Raw genomic sequence first — 17,700 nt, 5'->3', positions numbered from 1 at the left:
TTAATACCAGCTTGATTAGGGACAGTGTATAGGTAACAAGCTCAGGGGTGAATTTATTCAGATGAAAAATGCATATATGTTTGTAATTTTAGACAGTGTCAACACATCCCCAGTACTACTTTCAAGAATAAATCCTAGCTGTGGGCTGTGGGCTCTATGAACTGAATGTCATGCGGTTTGCAATCAGCACATGTGATGCTGAATCTTGTGTTTCTGTATTACTTGGACATGTATCAAAAATGATTGCTGTCTGACCAGAAAATGCTTTCAGGTCAGTATCTGAAGAAAATGAAAAACAGAAATCTGCTGATGCAATGAACAAAAAGGGGACATGTTTGGGTAATGTATTAGAATATCTGTTTGCAGTATTGCAGACCCCTGAAGTCACACTGTCGTAGTTTTATGTGTTAGTCTTATTACTAAACTGTGGAAAGTGCCCGAGTGTTCATGTGGTGCCAAACGGGCAGCGACACAGTGCAGGAATGCAAAAACAAACCCAGTAACCTTTCACTGGGGCCAGGCATTAGGAAGCAACTGTGCTTTGTGGTAAAGACTGGAGTCAAGACATGAGCTCCAGTGATTTACTGCAGTGTGGCCTTCATACCTCGAACGCTCACCCTCATTCCAGCACGATGATGTCAATATCTACGATTACTTTGGGACTGAATGACTGGGACTTGCAGGGATGGAAATTAAGACCCGCTGCATAGCAGTTTGATCCATTCGTGGTTTACCTCTGCACTGTGGCTAATCAAGCTCGTAGTAAAACCTGGAATGGACGGAACTGCTATGCAACAGAGTCTTATTTCCATCTCCGGATTAACGCATGGGCAAACTAGACATGTGCCCAGGGCCCAAACTCAAGGGGGGGCCCAAAACGGTAATGGGTTGTTTTTTGTTTTTTTTTGCATATACAGATTTGCACCTAAACTGGAAAACCCTTCACTGACTGACATTCAAACCGCGGCATGCATCTCAAAATCAAATTGTTCTGACCGGTGTTACGCAGAGTTCTGTACTCCATAGAATTCTGTATGCCTATACGGTTCCCTGCCTTTGCAGATACAGCTTTTCAAAGCTCGCTGGAAGCGCAATACTTCTGAGCCTCGCTGTGTTCTCAAGCACTACCATTTAGTTCTGCTGCAGACTGCAACGAATATTGCAAACAAGACAAAACTAATTCTGTGGCAAAATAAAACAGCACATAAACCCACTGATTGTCTAGATACCCTTGATTAAAGTAATCTTATAAAACAACATTATTCTTTTAAAACACTTTTTTTTTTTTTACATGTAAATACTGTTCAGAAACATCAAGCGTTCACGTCCAGCAATCTTTGATAAAAATGCAGCCGTGTCGGCGTGGAATCAAGGGTACAGAATTCTAGAATGTACAGAAATCTACCATATATAACACCTGAACTTGTAGGTCAACATTTCTCTGCTCTTCTGGAGAAAAGGGCATTATATTTAATGAAGAGAGTCAAAACCCACCGGATCAACAAAAAAACCAGGAAACATTACTGACAATTTAATAATGTACAGGTATGTTTGTTTTTTACTGTTTATTTTCGTGGACTATTGTGGAGCTACGTGCTGGTACAGGGGTGAGGCTCGCTCCAGGTGTTCTCACCTGAATGACGGCGCTGAACCAGCAGGTGTTTCTCACGTGCCGGTACAGGGGTGATGCTCGCTCCAGGCGTTCTCACCTGAATGACGGCGCTGAACCAGCAGGTGTTTCTCACGTGCTGGTACAGGGGTGAGGCTCGCTCCAGGCGCTCTCACCTGAATGACGGCGCTGAACCAGCAGGTGTTTCTCATGTGCTGGTACAGGGGTGAGGCTCGCTCCAGGCGCTCTCACCTGAATGACGGCGCTGAACCAGCAGGTGTTTCTCACGTGCTGGTACAGGGGTGATGCTCGCTCCAGGCGTTCTCACCTGAATGACGGCGCTGAACCAGCAGGTGTTTCCCACGTTCTTTAACCCCACCGGACACTTATCCACCCTCTTCCTGTCATGGGGATTCGGAGAGTCGCTCCACACTTCCACATGCGTCCTTTTCAAGCACGCTTTGTTTTCCGCTATGCTTGCCTCTAAAACTCTGCAAAAGGAAATTAAATTAAAATGATTCATCTCTCAAAAATCTTTTCAATCAAATGACTTCACGTGCCACAGTCCAAACTCACTCCCAACCGTGTAGCTGCACCCAGACCCTGTGACCGACAGCAAAGGTGCCAGAGTCCATCTATTGTAGGGATGGAAAGAAGACTCCCATCGCACAGAATCGAGCTCGTAGTAAAACCTGGAATGGGTGAAACTGCAATGCGATAGGAGTCTTATTTCTATCCCTGCAATAAATATACACTGGCAGTGAAAATGAGGTGTCACCAGCCTTGAAACAGAACGGCTGGGGGTGGGACATGTATTGCCCCTCAATCCCACTCAGACCCTTCTCTTACTAAACATCTTAGTATCCCTGAATAGCTAATTGGCTCCTCTTTAAATATATGCAAATATTGTAATGATTAGGCCCTTTCACAAGTGCAGTGGTGCCAAAATAGATACATTTAATTAACTGGGAAGGTAAGTCTTGATTAGTAAGGGTGGTCCCTTTGCAATACAGTCTAAAATGTGTACAGACAAGCAGAAACTGTGCTGCGTGGGATACTCTCGGGGAGTTTTGTCAGGAACACGCCCCACCTGCTGATGGCTTGCTCCTCGTCAGTTATTCCGGTCTCCCTAAAGGCTCTGCTCGACTCCTCCAGACTGAGGGCGATGGCTCTCTGAAGGTCATCCTTGTCGTCTCCAGTCAGATCAATGACATCTGAAATGTCACAGACTCATCATTAACAGAGAGGCACACGAAATAAAGAAATAGCACTGAAAACCAGGAACAGCAAGGAAGAGGCTTTATCACAAAACACCCTTCTGAACACCTCTGAAAAAACACTGTTTCAACAAATCACCATTACATTGTATCCTAGGGCACAGCCATGTGACTGCTTGTAAACAAAGACTGCATTGGAAAAAATACTGTCAAAGGAATGTGAAGAAAGGGGAGATGTTGCAACACAAGCCTGCCTGTGATTTCCTCCAGTAAAAATAACAGCAGCTACTCACCCCTCACTGAGTCAATTACACAAGTGTACTGCATGCGAGCCAGAAGCACTTCCAAACTTGTTAGCAATATCAAGAGCTGTATGTCTGCTATTTTAAGACTGTGAACATGAAATATGTTATTATGCAACAGTTGTTGCTTTAAAACTGTTTATCAGATGAGGGCAGTTCTATGGTTTACTCCTCTCCCTCGTGATAGAGTTTACACTGCGACCAGAACTGCATGCTTTAAAACTATAAATGTGAAGAAAAGGAGTTAAAACAGGTTATTCACCCCCGCAACTTCTCCTATCACAGTGAAAGGACAGCATGCAAAGATATACTTCTGATTAGAGCTGCACAGCCCGGTTATTCAGCTTCTATTAGGCGAGGGTCAATGCTGTTGATTTAGTGAACTGGTCATTCAAACTGAAACAATGGAAGAAACAGCTGCTCTCCACAAAGCTGGCAGCTTATCTTCTACGGAGTCGAGCAATCAGCAAACCCCAGCAGCTGTTTTATTATGTGTTGTATTATTTCAACTGGAACGCTGAATCAGTCCAGTCAACACCACTGCCCTTCAACTGGGGGTCATCATCACCTGCTGCTGTGGGGCAGCTCAATCCCAACAATCGATTTCTTCAGCTTTCACTGCCTCGCTGACTGCATGAGACACAGGTTACAGCTTAAGCACACAGACTCACACTGGAGAGATGCAGCGAGTGTCAAAGCAAAGCAAGGAGAGGATTTCAGAACCTACTTGTGTCAGCCTGGCTGCCCACGCTGATGTATCTATCATTTCCAGGCTGTGCTGTCTGATAGTAAGTCGCCTCTTCCTGCTGGGAGACCTTGGTGTTCTTCTCTGTCAGAAAGGCCACTGCCTCTGCAAGGTCCCCATTGCTGACCTTCAAAAGAAAAAACACAGAGAATGTAAAACACCTCCACCTCCGTTATCTGTTAGTCTAACAGTGTGTTAATAATTAAGCATCAGTGACCAGGACGTCTCATGATCTAATGGACATATTACTAGAAACTAGCAAGAAACAATACAGGGAGCTCAGGACAAGCTCTTTAAAGCTCTGTAAAGACGTGCCAATGTCTCTGGGAAGCACTTCCATGAGGTGCATTGCAACAGGAAACCCTGACAGTTCCTCCTGCTGAATTCAACCAGCTGCAAGGACTGAGCTCACAGACCTCCCGGGATGTATTCAGCCACAGGGTGACTGCAGGACCCTGGTGCTGAACCGTGGCCGAGTCTACCGGGTACGCTCCTGCGTCTTACATCTCCATGTGCTATTCAAGCCAGTAACTCACCCCATGATTCATTGTTTAAGTATTCGGGGCGGAGCTGCAGTAGCATGAACCATATGGATGTGTAATAACCTATGCAAACTGTGACCAAATGTGTGCAAACAGAGATAAGAGACAGAAATCCTTCATCGACAGGTAACCTTGTGCCTCATTCGGATGCTCCCAAGAACTTGATTCTAATGAACATCCTGGTCGAGTTTCATCACAATTGGACGACTGGTTCTCGAGATGTGGACTGTTGCAGGTGTGAAATACTGTAGCCAACCCTGCAGGCTGTCATGCACATCCCTGCGGGGGAAATAAAGGCCAGTGCAGAAAGTGTACAAAGAAGACCCCCACTGCACAGCAGTGTGATCCATTCCTGGATTCACTAGGAGTTTAATAAGACACACCTGAGCTTGTTACCTGTACACTGGGGCTGATCAAGCTCGTAGTAAAACCTGGAACGGGTGAAACTGCTCTGCAATAGGAGTCTTATTTCCATCCCTGTATAGACACTGTAGAATGCAGCGATAGCCTTTCCACATACATGTGAGCTATATTTTCACAGAGCACTGTACCTGCAAGGCCTGCTGTAACAGCTGGGTATCTGTGGTTCCAGTGACTTCTCTTAACTGGTTCAGTAGTGTCTGTTGATGCTGCGAAGAGAAAGAAGGTCCATTGATTTAAATACAATACTCTCAATGTTCTTAAAGTGTATGTGCTTGCACATTGTGCCTGGACCATGAAGTCCATAGACCAGCTCTGCAGAAGTGAAGGCCAAAGAATTGTGCTACCCTCCTTTATAAAGGGTTCCCACAGTAAAAGCACAGTAAAGTGTAATAAAGCACAGTGAAAGCATGTAAAGCACAGAGGTGGGGTAGAGCATATTAAAAACCATGGTAAACTGCATGCATAATGTAGCATAATCACAGGGAAGGGACGGTACAGCTGCAAACACACTGTGGTACACTTTTAGAAGGGCTGCTGCAGAATGTTACACATTGTGTCACAGAGTCCCAGCAGCTCTGCATACGCTCCAGTTCACCACACACCAACATGTGCTTTTCCAACACTTCACTTCATACAGTTTGGCAGAGGAATGCATTTGTTTTGGCCATTTAAAAGCTGACTCTGTATGTGACCAACACTCATCAACCATCAGGCTACCATCCATATCTTTCCTAAACTTCATTCCTGAATTATTTCTCAACACTCAAAAAAAATTTTAAAAAATAAAATAAAAACAAACCTGCCTGAATATAACCCGGTTTTTTTTCTGGTTTGTAGCGCTTCACCACTTTGATTGAAGAAACACACAGAACTTATCTGATGACTGCACTTGTTTACTGTGCTGGCTCATAGATACCAGACATAATTAAACACAGGAAGCTGAAGATTCTCAGAAAAATACAGGAACTACACTATTCTAGTCCCTTGAATGGTGTGCACAGGCTTGGTAGTGTACAGATGTGCTGGTGATGAACAAGCAGAGGCTTGCCAGTGAGACCCCTTTGAAATGCACTTGAACTATCCACTCCTTCCACCAGACTCAATGAAACAAGCGAACTGTGGACTTTAAACCTGGGGCAGCCGGCATAACAGTTCGGATCCAGGGAAAAACAAACAGCAAACCTTGCGCAGTTTCTCCTCTCTCCTTCACTCTTTGTCTGAGTTATTCAATTAAAATAACAGCCTGATTTAGACGATTGTTACAGCAAATAATCTTCACAGCCGATCTCCCAACGCACTGGTTCAAACTAAAGGAATCACCAGTCATCTCGTCTTTATCACAGGGATGAGATCAAATTCAAATGGATCCATTTAACCAGGATAGAACCCTTGAGTTATACATCTCATTACAAAGGGGTCCTGGCATAACATTGTAAAATCAATGGCAAAAGTATCCAAATCATTCAAACTGGACTAAAACACACAAAACAATCATAAACAAAACCAGTAATACAAAATAAAAACAGAACAAACAGAACAAATCCAATTCACACGACGCTGGTCATAGTCCGGATTCACAAGATGTGCAACCCTGCTCAGATTTCAAATCAAATATATGAGTGGCTTGAAAGGTATTGTGAAGAAGAGGCTGTTTTTCTGTTCCAAGCCAAGGAGCTCCAGAGAGGGGAAGCTTGATATACAAAGGCATGCTGGCCCATATTAGATCTCAATGTAGGGTTTTAAAAGCAGGAACATCATTTGATCTTAGTGCACAGACAGAGTTACATGTCTCTAACAGAGAGCTACGGTAACGCATAAACGAAACACAAGAAATGAGAGAGCCTTCTATTCTCCAGACTGAACCACCCTAAAGTTTCAGAGAGTGCAGTGGTGCTGCTTGTAATCTGCATTCAGTATAAATCTTGCAACATTATTATAGATAACTTTATGGCATCATTGCAGATAGTCTACAGGAAAAGCCTCATTTACATTTTTTTTCTTTCTTGTTGACAGAAACTTTGAGACCCATGATGCCTAATGACGTGTCTCTCCAGGCCACGCCCCTGCCTGCCTGCTGCACCTGACAAACCAACACGTCAAGTCCATATGCGCAGCAGACTAAGTACGGACTGTGATGCTGGCTTCAAAAATGTAAAAACATCTAACCCATGCCATGAAAGCAGTCTGTCATCTCGGACAGAGAGTGTGCGTTTCTGGCTGTACTCCAATTCTAAAAATCAAGTGCACGCTACCTGGGACTGCAGTCCTGGGGGCACTGCGGTTTGGAACGCCAGTCGTTGTATGGAAGCCGATGTCCAGCTGGGAGGGTCGGCTGTAACCCAGCCCTTTTACTAATTCCCCTGGAGATACCCTTGGCGGAGGGCATTAGTGCTGGCATACGCAACATTACGCTTCCAAAGGTTTGTTCTCAGTAATGAACGAGCCTGTTTGTTCAGGTAGTTCTATCAGGCTTATATGAGGCGTTGTTTGTCTGTATCGCACCGGTCAGAGCCCATTCACTGCGACTGTTAAATCCACTCGCCTCTCTAGTGGTTTACGTAATTGTCAGTATTGCCTCCCCACGCCATAAGACTTGTGTACTTTACACTAATAGAGACGCACCAAGACCAGTTGTGATTCTTACAGAACTGTCCAGTGCTCGACTGCCTGCCGCATGCACGCGTAACCCCACCCCCCTGGACTAAATGATCACAGCGCTGCCGGATTAAACGAGCACACTGGTATCTCTTATCTCAAGTAACGGGTAATGGTACTGACAATGCACCAACACCTGTATGCTATCACTGCTCTCTGTTTACTCTGGTGCAGCCTCGATTTAACATGTCTTCGTGTTTTTAATTTTACACCGCTCCGTTTTGTTTAAAAAGACGCTGTAATAAAAACAATGTAATCTGCGCAACGGGAATACGAGCATTAAATACAAGCAGAGTTAAAATACGAAACGTTAACAGACGTTATCTGTTATTAAAGGACCCGCGGGTTGTAGAGAATAAGGCAGAAAGACCTGCATAGCCCGGGACTCGATTAGAAACAGCGCCGGAGATCAGTTTCCCCTCTCGGTCAGAGTCCCACAACCTCTCCCTCCAATACCAGCTTCGAAACACAAACATCTTTACCAAGCAAACAAATGAAAATACCTTTTGCGAGTGCTGCTGAAGGACATTCTGCTCCACAGTCATGGCCGGTTTAAAAAGAGGAACAAAATAAAAAGCGAGGTCAATGAAACGAAAAGAATTGCAATAGTTAAGATGCCTCCCTGTTTATGCGCGCATCATCGGGAGCCATGGGCCATCCAGGAGGAAAAAAAAAAAAAAAAAAAAAAACTACATGTATTCCATCATTACAATAGCCTTTCTGTGATCCACTGGTTAGGTCTGTGCAGGCTACGTTCAGGAATCAGGATACAGGCGCTGCCTGGGCACGCGTCACTAAGACTTATAAATCATTCACTGCACAACTGATGTGCACATACTGTATGGGGATGAATCAGTGAAGGTCGGGCGTTTGTAAATTGAAAAATAAATAAATAAATAAATAAATAAACAAACAAACAAACTCGTTAAAGCAAAGGGTGTATATTGTACATCTCAATATTTTACACATTACACCCACAGTGTGTCACCAGACTACCCACCGAGGTGCTCAGACTGTGTCTGGGGTCGGTGTTCTATACACGGTTATCTACTGTTATATAGTTCCTAAATTATCCTTCCTGCTGCACTAATTCATTACCTTCTATAGGAGCCACAGCATGCTGGATATATTATTAGCAGTATTACTATTCTAGAAACAAACGTGTGCAAGCAGTCTAGCGTGTCACGTGGGAAAGCGCTTCACTTTTGTAGGACTCTGCTGGCTGCTGTTTTTCACTTGAGTTTAGAGAAGGAGCAGAGTGCAGGTGAATCACATCAGCCCCTGAGACACGCCAGTGCTGCGTGGATACAGACCACGGTGTCGTGTTTGTAGATATTAAACTTGCTCCCCATTGTGTTTTCAGTTAGGGTTGTGTAAGAACACCTCTTCAGTAACACAGCAGTGGTACAAATCAATGAGCCAAATCAGGAATGCAATTTACAGTACAATGCTTGTGAACCGTGGGCTTTAAAACAGGCGCAGGACATGTAGTGTGAAGTGATGTCAGGGGCCTCTCTGTGTTCGGTGCTTCTCAGGGAGCGCCCGCCCCTTCCTTCTTGTCACACGGCCCGGGTTTGGAACTCTTCTGTACTGATGTGCCCAGCCTATCAGCAAGGAGGAAGGGGTTGAGGTGGCAATACTGCAGAAACGAACAAGAAAAGATGTGTTTTATATATCTATACATCTATAGCTAAAACAAAAAGAGGTTCAAAGGTTAAATAATAAAAATGAGACCCAGAGTTCAGTAAAATACCCTTAAACTCAAAATGTCAGTCACTCCTCATAAAGGATGTCATATAAGGCCTGTTTTGGCCAGCAGTTGGCTTAAAAAAGAAACATAGGTCTTGATAACTCAACATGATATTTGACATCATGATAACTCGACATGATATTTGACATCATGATAACTCAACATGATATTTGACATCTTGATAACTCAACATGATATTTGACAATACGCCCATCATAAAACCATGTGATGCTTGTCTATCTCTCTTCTGTATCATTGAGCTTGAAAACTACAGCATGAGACCGGCTTCAACATTCTGTGAGAAAAACAACATCAGACTTTGAGCAAAGAATCAAAAGACACGGGTGGTTTTTGTGTGGGAAAAGTCTGTTAGAACAGGAGCTGAAGGCATCCGGGTGTCTGTCAGAACACAAGCTGAAAGCATCCGGGTGTCTCTCAGAACACGAGCTGAAGGCATCCGGGTGTCTCTCAGAACACGAGCTGAAGGCATCCTGGTGTCTGTCAGAACACGAGCTGAAGGCATCCGGGTGTCTCTCAGAACACGAGCTGAAGGCATCCTGGTGTCTGTCAGAACACGAGCTGAAGGCATCCGGGTGTCTCTCAGAACACGAGCTGAAGGCATCCGGGTGTCTCTCAGAACACGAGCTGAAGGCATCCGGGTGTCTCTCAGAACACGAGCTGAAGGCATCCGGGTGTCTCTCAGAACACGAGCTGATGGCATCCGGGTGTCTCTCAGAACACGAGCTGAAGGCATCCGGGTGTCTGTCAGAACACGAGCTGAAGGCATCCGGGTGTCTGTCAGAACACGAGCTGAAGGCATCCGGGTGTCTGTCAGAACACGAGCTGAAGGCATCCGGGTGTCTGTCAGAACACGAGCTGAAGGCATCCGGGTGTCTGTCAGAACACGAGCTGAAGGCATCCGGGTGTCTGTCAGAACACGAGCTGAAGGCATCCGGGTGTCTCTCAGAACACGAGCTGAAGGCATCCGGGTGTCTCTCAGAACACGAGCTGAAGGCATCCGGGTGTCTCTCAGAACACGAGCTGAAGGCATCCGGGTGTCTCTCAGAACACGAGCTGAAGGCATCCGGGTGTCTCTCAGAACACGAGCTGAAGGCATCCGGGTGTCTGTCAGAACACGAGCTGAAGGCATCCGGGTGTCTGTCAGAACACGAGCTGAAGGCATCCGGGTGTCTGTCAGAACACGAGCTGAAGGCATCCGGGTGTCTGTCAGAACACGAGCTGAAGGCATCCGGGTGTCTGTCAGAACACGAGCTGAAGGCATCCGGGTGTCTGTCAGAACACGAGCTGAAGGCATCCGGGTGTCTGTCAGAACACGAGCTGAAGGCATCTGGCCAAAACGTTTGCCTCCTTGACTTGCGTTACCTATAGTTTTACCTTGATTGGATTATCTGAAGCAATGGGATCTGTGATATGATAAAGAGCCATAAAATACACCCTTACCTGCTGAGTCTCCCCCTCACTAGCACTTGTGTTATCAGAGCTCTGAACAGTGAAATGAGGAGCAAACCGAGAGAATTGCAGAACAGCAGCCATCTCTGCATCGACTGACACAGCTTCACCTTTCTGCAAAAAAGGAAAAAAAGATAGAAATCCAGAATGAAATCCCCCCCGGTAATCACAATGCACCTTCCTTGTGCAATGTATTGTACAGGTGAGGTGACCCAAGTTAAAACCCGTTCTACAGCTAGCAAACTGAAACTAAGCTGCACAGAGAAAGGGCCTGATCTGCTCCTAGGAGCACTACGTTACTTTAAACACGTGAAGGACGTCGAAGTCCAGCTGTTCTGCATAGTCAGGGATCGTTCCTCTGTAAGTCACCACTGCTTTCTTGTTAGTTCTGCTTTTGGGCAATTTGAAGAAACGGTACGTCCCAGAAGCGTAAGCGATATCCCCTGAAAAAAAGCAACCAAATATAATAAAAGAATCTGACTGTAGGGTTTTTAGGGTGAAGTAATTCCTATTCGTATTGAATCCTGCACTGGTCCTCAACCCCAAACAGTCCAGGTTTTTGTTTTACCAAGGAAATAAATGTTAGTTTTAACCCTGCATTGTTTTCTAGTGTACTTACAGACAGACAGACAGCCTTTGAGAAGGTTGACAGTGTAGCTACAATCATTGCCATGGAGTCTATATCTATCACTATGAACACAATGAACAAAAGAACAAACATCCAGAAGTTTGGAATCATTTGAGGACCAATAAAGTCGGAGAGCTCCCTATCTGGGTGATCACTGAGAATGAAGCGGCAGGGTATTTGGGGTTTTGCAGCCTGGATCACACCCAGGCTTGAAGAGCAGCTCATATTAAAACATGCTGTGGAGTCTGACATGAACATGCCTGTTTTTTTCAGAATTTCAGAGTTGTGGACCAAGATCTTGCTTGCAGTAACCAGGTATGGTGTGCTGAACCCCAGCTCCTTCACCACAGAAATCAAATCCTTCCAGTAGAGAGCTCCTCCCATCCCCTCTCCTGTAACAAGAAAACACAGGCAAATCACTAAGCATGCAAACCAAGTCTACCAGGACCTCACCCTGAGACCTGTGTGAAGCACAGGAAGATCATACACACCAAGTCTACCAGGACCTCACCCGGAGACCTGTGTGAAGCACAGGAAGATCATACACACCAAGTCTACCAGGACCTCACCCGGAGACCTGTGTGAAGCACAGGAAGATCATACACACCAAGTCTACCAGGACCTCACCCGGAGACCTGTGTGAAGCACAGGAAGATCATACACACCAAGTCTACCAGGACCTCACCCGGAGACCTGTGTGAAGCACAGGAAGATCATACACACCAAGTCTACCAGGACCTCACCCGGAGACCTGTGTGAAGCACAGGAAGGAAATGAGAGGCTCCTGATGAGCAGCACAGGAAGATCGTGCTGGGGGACCTAATACCCGACGCACAGGAAGTGAATCTACAGTGTGGTGTGCAAGTGAGCATAAAGTCTTGGCAATTAAACGAGCTATGGCAACATAAGGGGCTTACTAACTATGAGCTGTGAGAGGTCTAGAAATGTTTAACTCCTTGTTTATATGACCTCTTTAAGCAAATGACAACAGTAATGCAAATACTACGACTACTACTAATAATGATGATGATGAGGATGATTACCCCACACAACTGGATCCTGTTTTAAACTTTCAGGTACAGCCTTGCTGGCATACATGTCGCTGAAATAAAATTCTCCACCATCCTGAAAAAAAACGAAAAAAAACCCACTTTAGACATTAAGGTTTTTATTTACAGTAAAAGATTATTATTATTATTATTATTATTATTATTATTATTATTATTATTAAATCGTAAAATGTTTCATGAAACAACCTTCTCTTTTTTACTGTTACTAATATAACATTTTGATCTCTTGCATTGAGAGCGCACTGTGAAAGTCAGTGTGAAATACATGCTGGTAAGCGTGTGCTTCTGATCTCTGTGCTGAAGGTGTCAGACATGTGCTCTCAGTGCAGCCCAGAGCGTTGTGACCTTCTCTGTAGACATGACTCAGAGCACTGGAGAGACTCCTTCACTTTCCTAGTGATCTCGCTGCTGCTCCTGCTGCTGTATTCTTTAGAAACACTATCACACTTGTTTTTCTATTTTTATCTTTTTATCTCCTCAACCCAGGTTGAGAAACCCTGCAGTCCCTGATCCTGTGTTTCCATGTCCATTCAGCTGTCAATCTGAGCTGCCCTGATCCTGTGTTTCCATGTTCATTCAGCTGTCAATCTGAGCTGCCCTGATCCTGTGTTTCCATGTCCATTCAGCTGTCAATCTGAGCTGCCCTGATCCTGTTTCCATGTCCATTCAGCTGTCAATCTGAGCTGCCCTGATCCTGTGTTTCCATGTTCATTCAGCTGTCAATCTGAGCTGCCCTGATCCTGTGTTTCCATGTCCATTCAGCTGTCAATCTGAGCTGCCCTGATCCTGTGTTTCCATGTTCATTCAGCTGTCAATCTGAGCTGCCCTGATCCTGTGTTTCCATGTCCATTCAGCTGTCAATCTGAACTGCCCTGATCCTGTGTTTCCATGTCCATTCAGCTGTCAATCTGAGCTGCCCTGATCCTGTGTTTCCATGTTCATTCAGCTGTCAATCTGAGCTGCCCTGATCATGTGTTTCCATGTTCATTCAGCTGTCAATCTGAGCTGCCCTGATCATGTGTTTCCATGTTCATTCAGCTGTCAATCTGAGCTGCCCTGATCCTGTGTTTCCATGTCCATTCAGCTGTCAATCTGAGCTGCCCTGATCCTGTGTTTCCATGTCCATTCAGCTGTCAATCTGAGCTGCCCTGATCCTGTGTTTCCATGTTCATTCAGCTGTCAATCTGAGCTGCCCTGATCCTGTGTTTCCATGTTCATTCAGCTGTCAATCTGAGCTGCCCTGATCCTGTGTTTCCACGTTCATTCAGCTGACCCGCAATGGCTCAACGCCACCCTTCTGAACTCCACCCTTCTGAACTCCACCCTTCTGAACGCTATCCTATAGGGCAGCCCCAAGACAGACAGGCAGCGGTGACACAGCCAGCAGGAAGGAGGAATAAAATGACCTTGAGAATCCGATGTGCTTCCTGAAGGACTGCCCTCTTGTCAGGACACAGACATATTACACAGTTTGAGCTGAAATAGAAAGACAGAGGCTCCCGTTACAAGCTTTCATTCCAAATCGACAGAGTTCACAATTTAAATAACACAGCTATGTAAATAAACTGTAAGCATTATTAACCCAGTCCAGCTGGGCCCATTCAATCTTATTTTCCAGAGGGGTGGTAAACAGCGATCGTCTGACCATACTGACCACCACTTTTTAACACTGCACAAAACTGATCCGACTGCGCCTGCCCATTTCGGAGACAGCTTTTTGGCAGAAGCCTGGCTGTGTTTTGTACAGCGGTCGAGACTCTGCGCTCAGCCTCCTCCCTGTTACACTTACATCAGGACATCACAGCAGTCACTCTGGATGCCAGCCTCTCCCAGACTCTCCAGATAGCCTTGAACAAAGTCAGTATTCGCTTTCTCATATCCAAATTTTTCCTGGTGGTACTGGAGATATTTGCGTGAAGTCAAGATCTAAAGGATAATGATGAAAACAAACACAGACAATCTGTTGAGAAGATGAACACACTTCTATCAGTTAATACAAGTACGTCTCTATGTCCTGGAGCAAAGGACCCTAAAATTCTTAGGACCGTATTCTCCAAAGCTATTTACTCCAAATTGTCATTAGCATTATTTTTACCAGATGGGAAAAAAAAACACAATTTTCAACTCTGAGGGAACACGAAGCTACTTTGTGGCATGGAACTTGCTTTCAGGAGACTAGGCTTCAGGCCACTGCACGGCACACCAGAGCAGACTTGGGGTTTGATACAGCAAAGTGATCTCAAACTAGGTCTCCCGGTTTCCTGGAAGCAGGTTTCAAACCACTGTTCCTGAAAAAGGGTCTTCTTGTTCTCTCAGCTTAAAACAGATAAGAAACCACTCAAGATTGCTTGCCAGTCTGAGTTGTTTTATTTCTGGCTTGCTATTGGGCATGTTATTAGTTTGTGAACACATCCTGCTAATGATGTTTTTGGAGGAAACAGCCTTGAGGATCGAGCCCTCAATGTGGTAAATGCTCTGGGTCTGTACTGTAACACGGTGTTCACCATTTCAGAGGTCATGTCCACTCCGGTCACATGGCCAGTCTGCCCCACCAGTTTGCTGAGGATGTAGCAGTCTCGTCCAGAGCCGCTGCCCAAATCCAGGACCTTACAGCCCTCCAGACTCTCCGGGACCACCAGCCCACAGCCGAAATACCTGCGACAGGACAGGCCAGTTCAGAGAGAGCCTTCACTGGAGGAGACTCTGCATGCTTTAAACACGATGCATTCTTACAGCCCTCCAGACTCTCCGGGATCACCAGCCCACAGCCGAAATACCAAACTGAGCGGGGTGAGAGGAGGTGTCGATGTTTGAAAGCTGTTACATTTAAATGTGAATTTAAATGAAAAATAAATGCACTTAACCATTTTACTTCAAATAATATATTTTTTGCCCTGAGTTACATCCTTCTATAAATACTGTTGTGCCGTCAGGCTAACGTGTTCAACCACACTAATAAAGGGACAAAGTGTTTGGGGTTTTGCTTCTGAATCCCCAGGGCAGCAATGTGGTGGTAGGATATTGAAATAAATTGAGAATGAGTGATGATTTGTTACACATTGTAATAACCAGCAATCCGGACTCCTACTTAAAAATTCAGTTGTGGTTTCTGACCCCCCAGCTGTGTGAACTGTTGGGGGGGGGGGATAAACAGCGACTGGACGATGACCCCTCATTGTGGTGAGTACCAAACCATTCCTGCTGGGGCTCACTTGAGACCCTAATGATACAAGTGATGTGAACCCCTGATTATGGGTGATCTCAATCAGAGAAGAGAGAGCAGAGCCCAGCTGTGATACCCGTTCCGATGTCTATGGTCTCAATGATACACATTTTCTATTTGAACATTGGGATCGTACAGTGCCTCCTGTCCTCCGACCTGTATTACTACATGCCCCACGCTGTGTGGACCATCACACAGTACCGTGCACAGACATCGGGATGGACCAGGTTCAGAGCCTCTCTGGCACTGTCAGGCATGGGCCGGCAGCCTCTGCTACACGAAGCATTGCTTTGCAGGTCTTCAGACTTTTGCAAACGTTTTCCGTAGTATTTCTGTAGGAAAATAAAGGGTTTTTAACTTGGTTTATACGTACACATCACAACAGGTTATCACATTTCCCATGTAAAAGCCTAGCATAGTGTAACGAAGCACAGCAAACGCAGTGTAACTCCCATACAGGTAAGGGGACGCATACTGAGAGAAAGCCTTGGGGAAAGAACAGTGCGACAATGAGAATTACAAAATGAAGCGGCTCACTCTTATGAGGGGAGCACGTCTCCTATTGCCCTTTGGAATAATGACCGGTTTGCTTTGAATAATGACCGGTTTGCTTTGCTCATTGTCACTTCTAATGAAACTGTGCTTACTGCACCATGCTGCAGAATACCACTTTTTATTTTCATACAAAATGACATGCACCGCCCTCACTTCATATATTTTCGTTTTATTATTACTAATGCATGTTTATATAACCCAATCAAAGCCGACTGCAACAACGACAGTAAAGAACAAAACAAAACTGTGATTTTTAAAGCAAAAACGAAATACCGTGTATTCAAATACATTCAAAGAAACGAATACAAAAGCGTATTGGTACTATAAAAGCCATTTCAATGAAAGCCCTTTACAGTGCCTCTAAGGGATATTGCTATTCGCAATTTTAATACACGCGTACTATACCTTAACATTGTCGTGCACCGCACTGTCCATGCTCCTGTGTGTTTCTGCGCTCGATTCCAAACTGTACGTGAAATAGGTAGAGGTCTTAGATCTCAACTAGTAGAAACAGAAAAAAAAAGACCAGGTTTTTATAACTTGCAAAGAACATGGTGGTAGATGTCTCCAGTCTCAACTAGTAGAAACTGAAAAAAAGACCAGGTTTTTATAACTTGCAAAGACAGTGGTGGTAGATGTCTCCAGTCTCAACTAGTAGAAACTGAAAAAAGACGAGTTTTTTATAACTTGCCACACAGGACTTTATACCCGGTATAAAGGTGTTTTGCGGTCACATGGTAAAAGCACAGCAGTAAAATACAGCGATTGCGTGCTATCAGTATAAGCAAACCTGCTAAACTTTACAATGACAGTAGCCTGTCTCTCCGGTCTCGGGGAGCCGAGACGTGTCCACCAGTTACATACTTGGCACACTCGTTTTTGCCTTTATATAATTCGCATATTCACATAGCAGGCTGGTATGAACACTGTGTCTCAGAGCAGGCTGGTATGAACACTGTGTCTCAGAGCAGGCTGGTATGAACACTGTGTCTCAGAGCGGGCTGGTATGAACACTGTGTCTCAGAGCGGGCTGGTATGAACATTGTGTCTCAGAACGGGCTGTTATGAACATTGTGTCTCAGAACGGGCTGGTATGAACACTGTGTCTCAGAGCAGGCTGGTATGAACACTGTGTCTCAGAGCAGGCTGGTATGAACACTGTGTCTCAGAGCAGGCTGGTATGAACACTGTGTCTCAGAGCGGGCTGGTATGAACACTGTGTCTCAGAGCAGGCTGGTATGAACACTGTGTCTCAGAGCGGGCTGGTATGAACACTGTGTCTCAGAGCGGGCTGGTATGAACACTGTGTCTCAGAGCGGGCTGGTATGAACACTGTGTCTCAGAGCGGGCTGGTATGAACACTGTGTCTCAGAGCGGGCTGGTATGAACACTGTGTCTCAGAGCGGGCTGGTATGAACACTGTGTCTCAGAGCGGGCTGGTATGAACACTGTGTCTCAGAGCAGGCTGGTATGAACACTGTGTCTCAGAGCGGGCTGGTATGAACACTGTG

General features: G+C 45.2%; 2 protein-coding genes across 7 annotated transcripts in view; both read right to left on the bottom strand.

Annotated features, from left to right (window-relative positions):
- Positions 1–8,280, bottom strand: part of LOC117406384 (ubiquitin carboxyl-terminal hydrolase 25) — a 29,909-nt gene extending 21,629 nt beyond the window's left edge. For 5 of the 6 annotated variants that reach the window (XM_059027924.1, XM_059027926.1, XM_059027927.1 and 2 more), the window contains exons 1-5: positions 7,997–8,280; positions 4,967–5,044; positions 3,856–4,000; positions 2,700–2,823; positions 1,938–2,100 (exon numbers count right to left, since the gene is read on the bottom strand). In XM_059027924.1, the coding sequence (XP_058883907.1) occupies positions 1,938–2,100; positions 2,700–2,823; positions 3,856–4,000; positions 4,967–5,044; positions 7,997–8,038 (552 nt within the window). In that variant the 5' untranslated portion in view covers positions 8,039–8,280. Of the gene's footprint in view, positions 1–1,633; positions 1,734–1,937; positions 2,101–2,699; positions 2,824–3,855; positions 4,001–4,966; positions 5,045–7,996 lie in introns of those variants that run through there. The other variant, XM_059027929.1, reaches the window with a different exon arrangement.
- A 135-nt stretch (positions 8,281–8,415) lies between these two features.
- Positions 8,416–16,991, bottom strand: LOC117972745 (arsenite methyltransferase-like). Its single transcript, XM_034922759.2, has 10 exons — positions 16,595–16,991; positions 15,836–15,966; positions 14,916–15,066; positions 14,201–14,337; positions 13,818–13,887; positions 12,385–12,466; positions 11,602–11,733; positions 11,014–11,156; positions 10,705–10,827; positions 8,416–9,132 (listed from the first exon to the last, which is right to left on the bottom strand). Exons 1-10 carry the CDS (start codon positions 16,622–16,624, stop codon positions 9,025–9,027), a joined length of 1,107 nt encoding a protein of 368 aa, XP_034778650.2. The 5' UTR covers positions 16,625–16,991; the 3' UTR covers positions 8,416–9,024.
- Positions 16,992–17,700: the final 709 nt, after the last annotated feature.

Source organism: Acipenser ruthenus, chromosome 8 (assembly GCF_902713425.1).
Source record: "Acipenser ruthenus chromosome 8, fAciRut3.2 maternal haplotype, whole genome shotgun sequence".
NCBI lineage: Eukaryota > Metazoa > Chordata > Actinopteri > Acipenseriformes > Acipenseridae > Acipenser > Acipenser ruthenus.
This window is presented reverse-complemented; position numbering and strand designations above follow the sequence as displayed.

Bases quoted from the DNA above. Each gene is read 5' to 3' on its own strand.
- LOC117972745 (XM_034922759.2), bottom strand. From the start codon at position 16,624: ATGGACAGTGCGGTGCACGACAATGTTAAG. The intron at 15,967-16,594 runs GTATAGTACGCG...ATTTTCCTACAG, and splicing joins CGGTGCACGACAATGTTAAG to AAATACTACGGAAAACGTTT. The intron at 13,888-14,200 runs GTAAGTGTAACA...TTTCTATTTCAG, and splicing joins GACTGCTGTGATGTCCTGAT to CTCAAACTGTGTAATATGTC.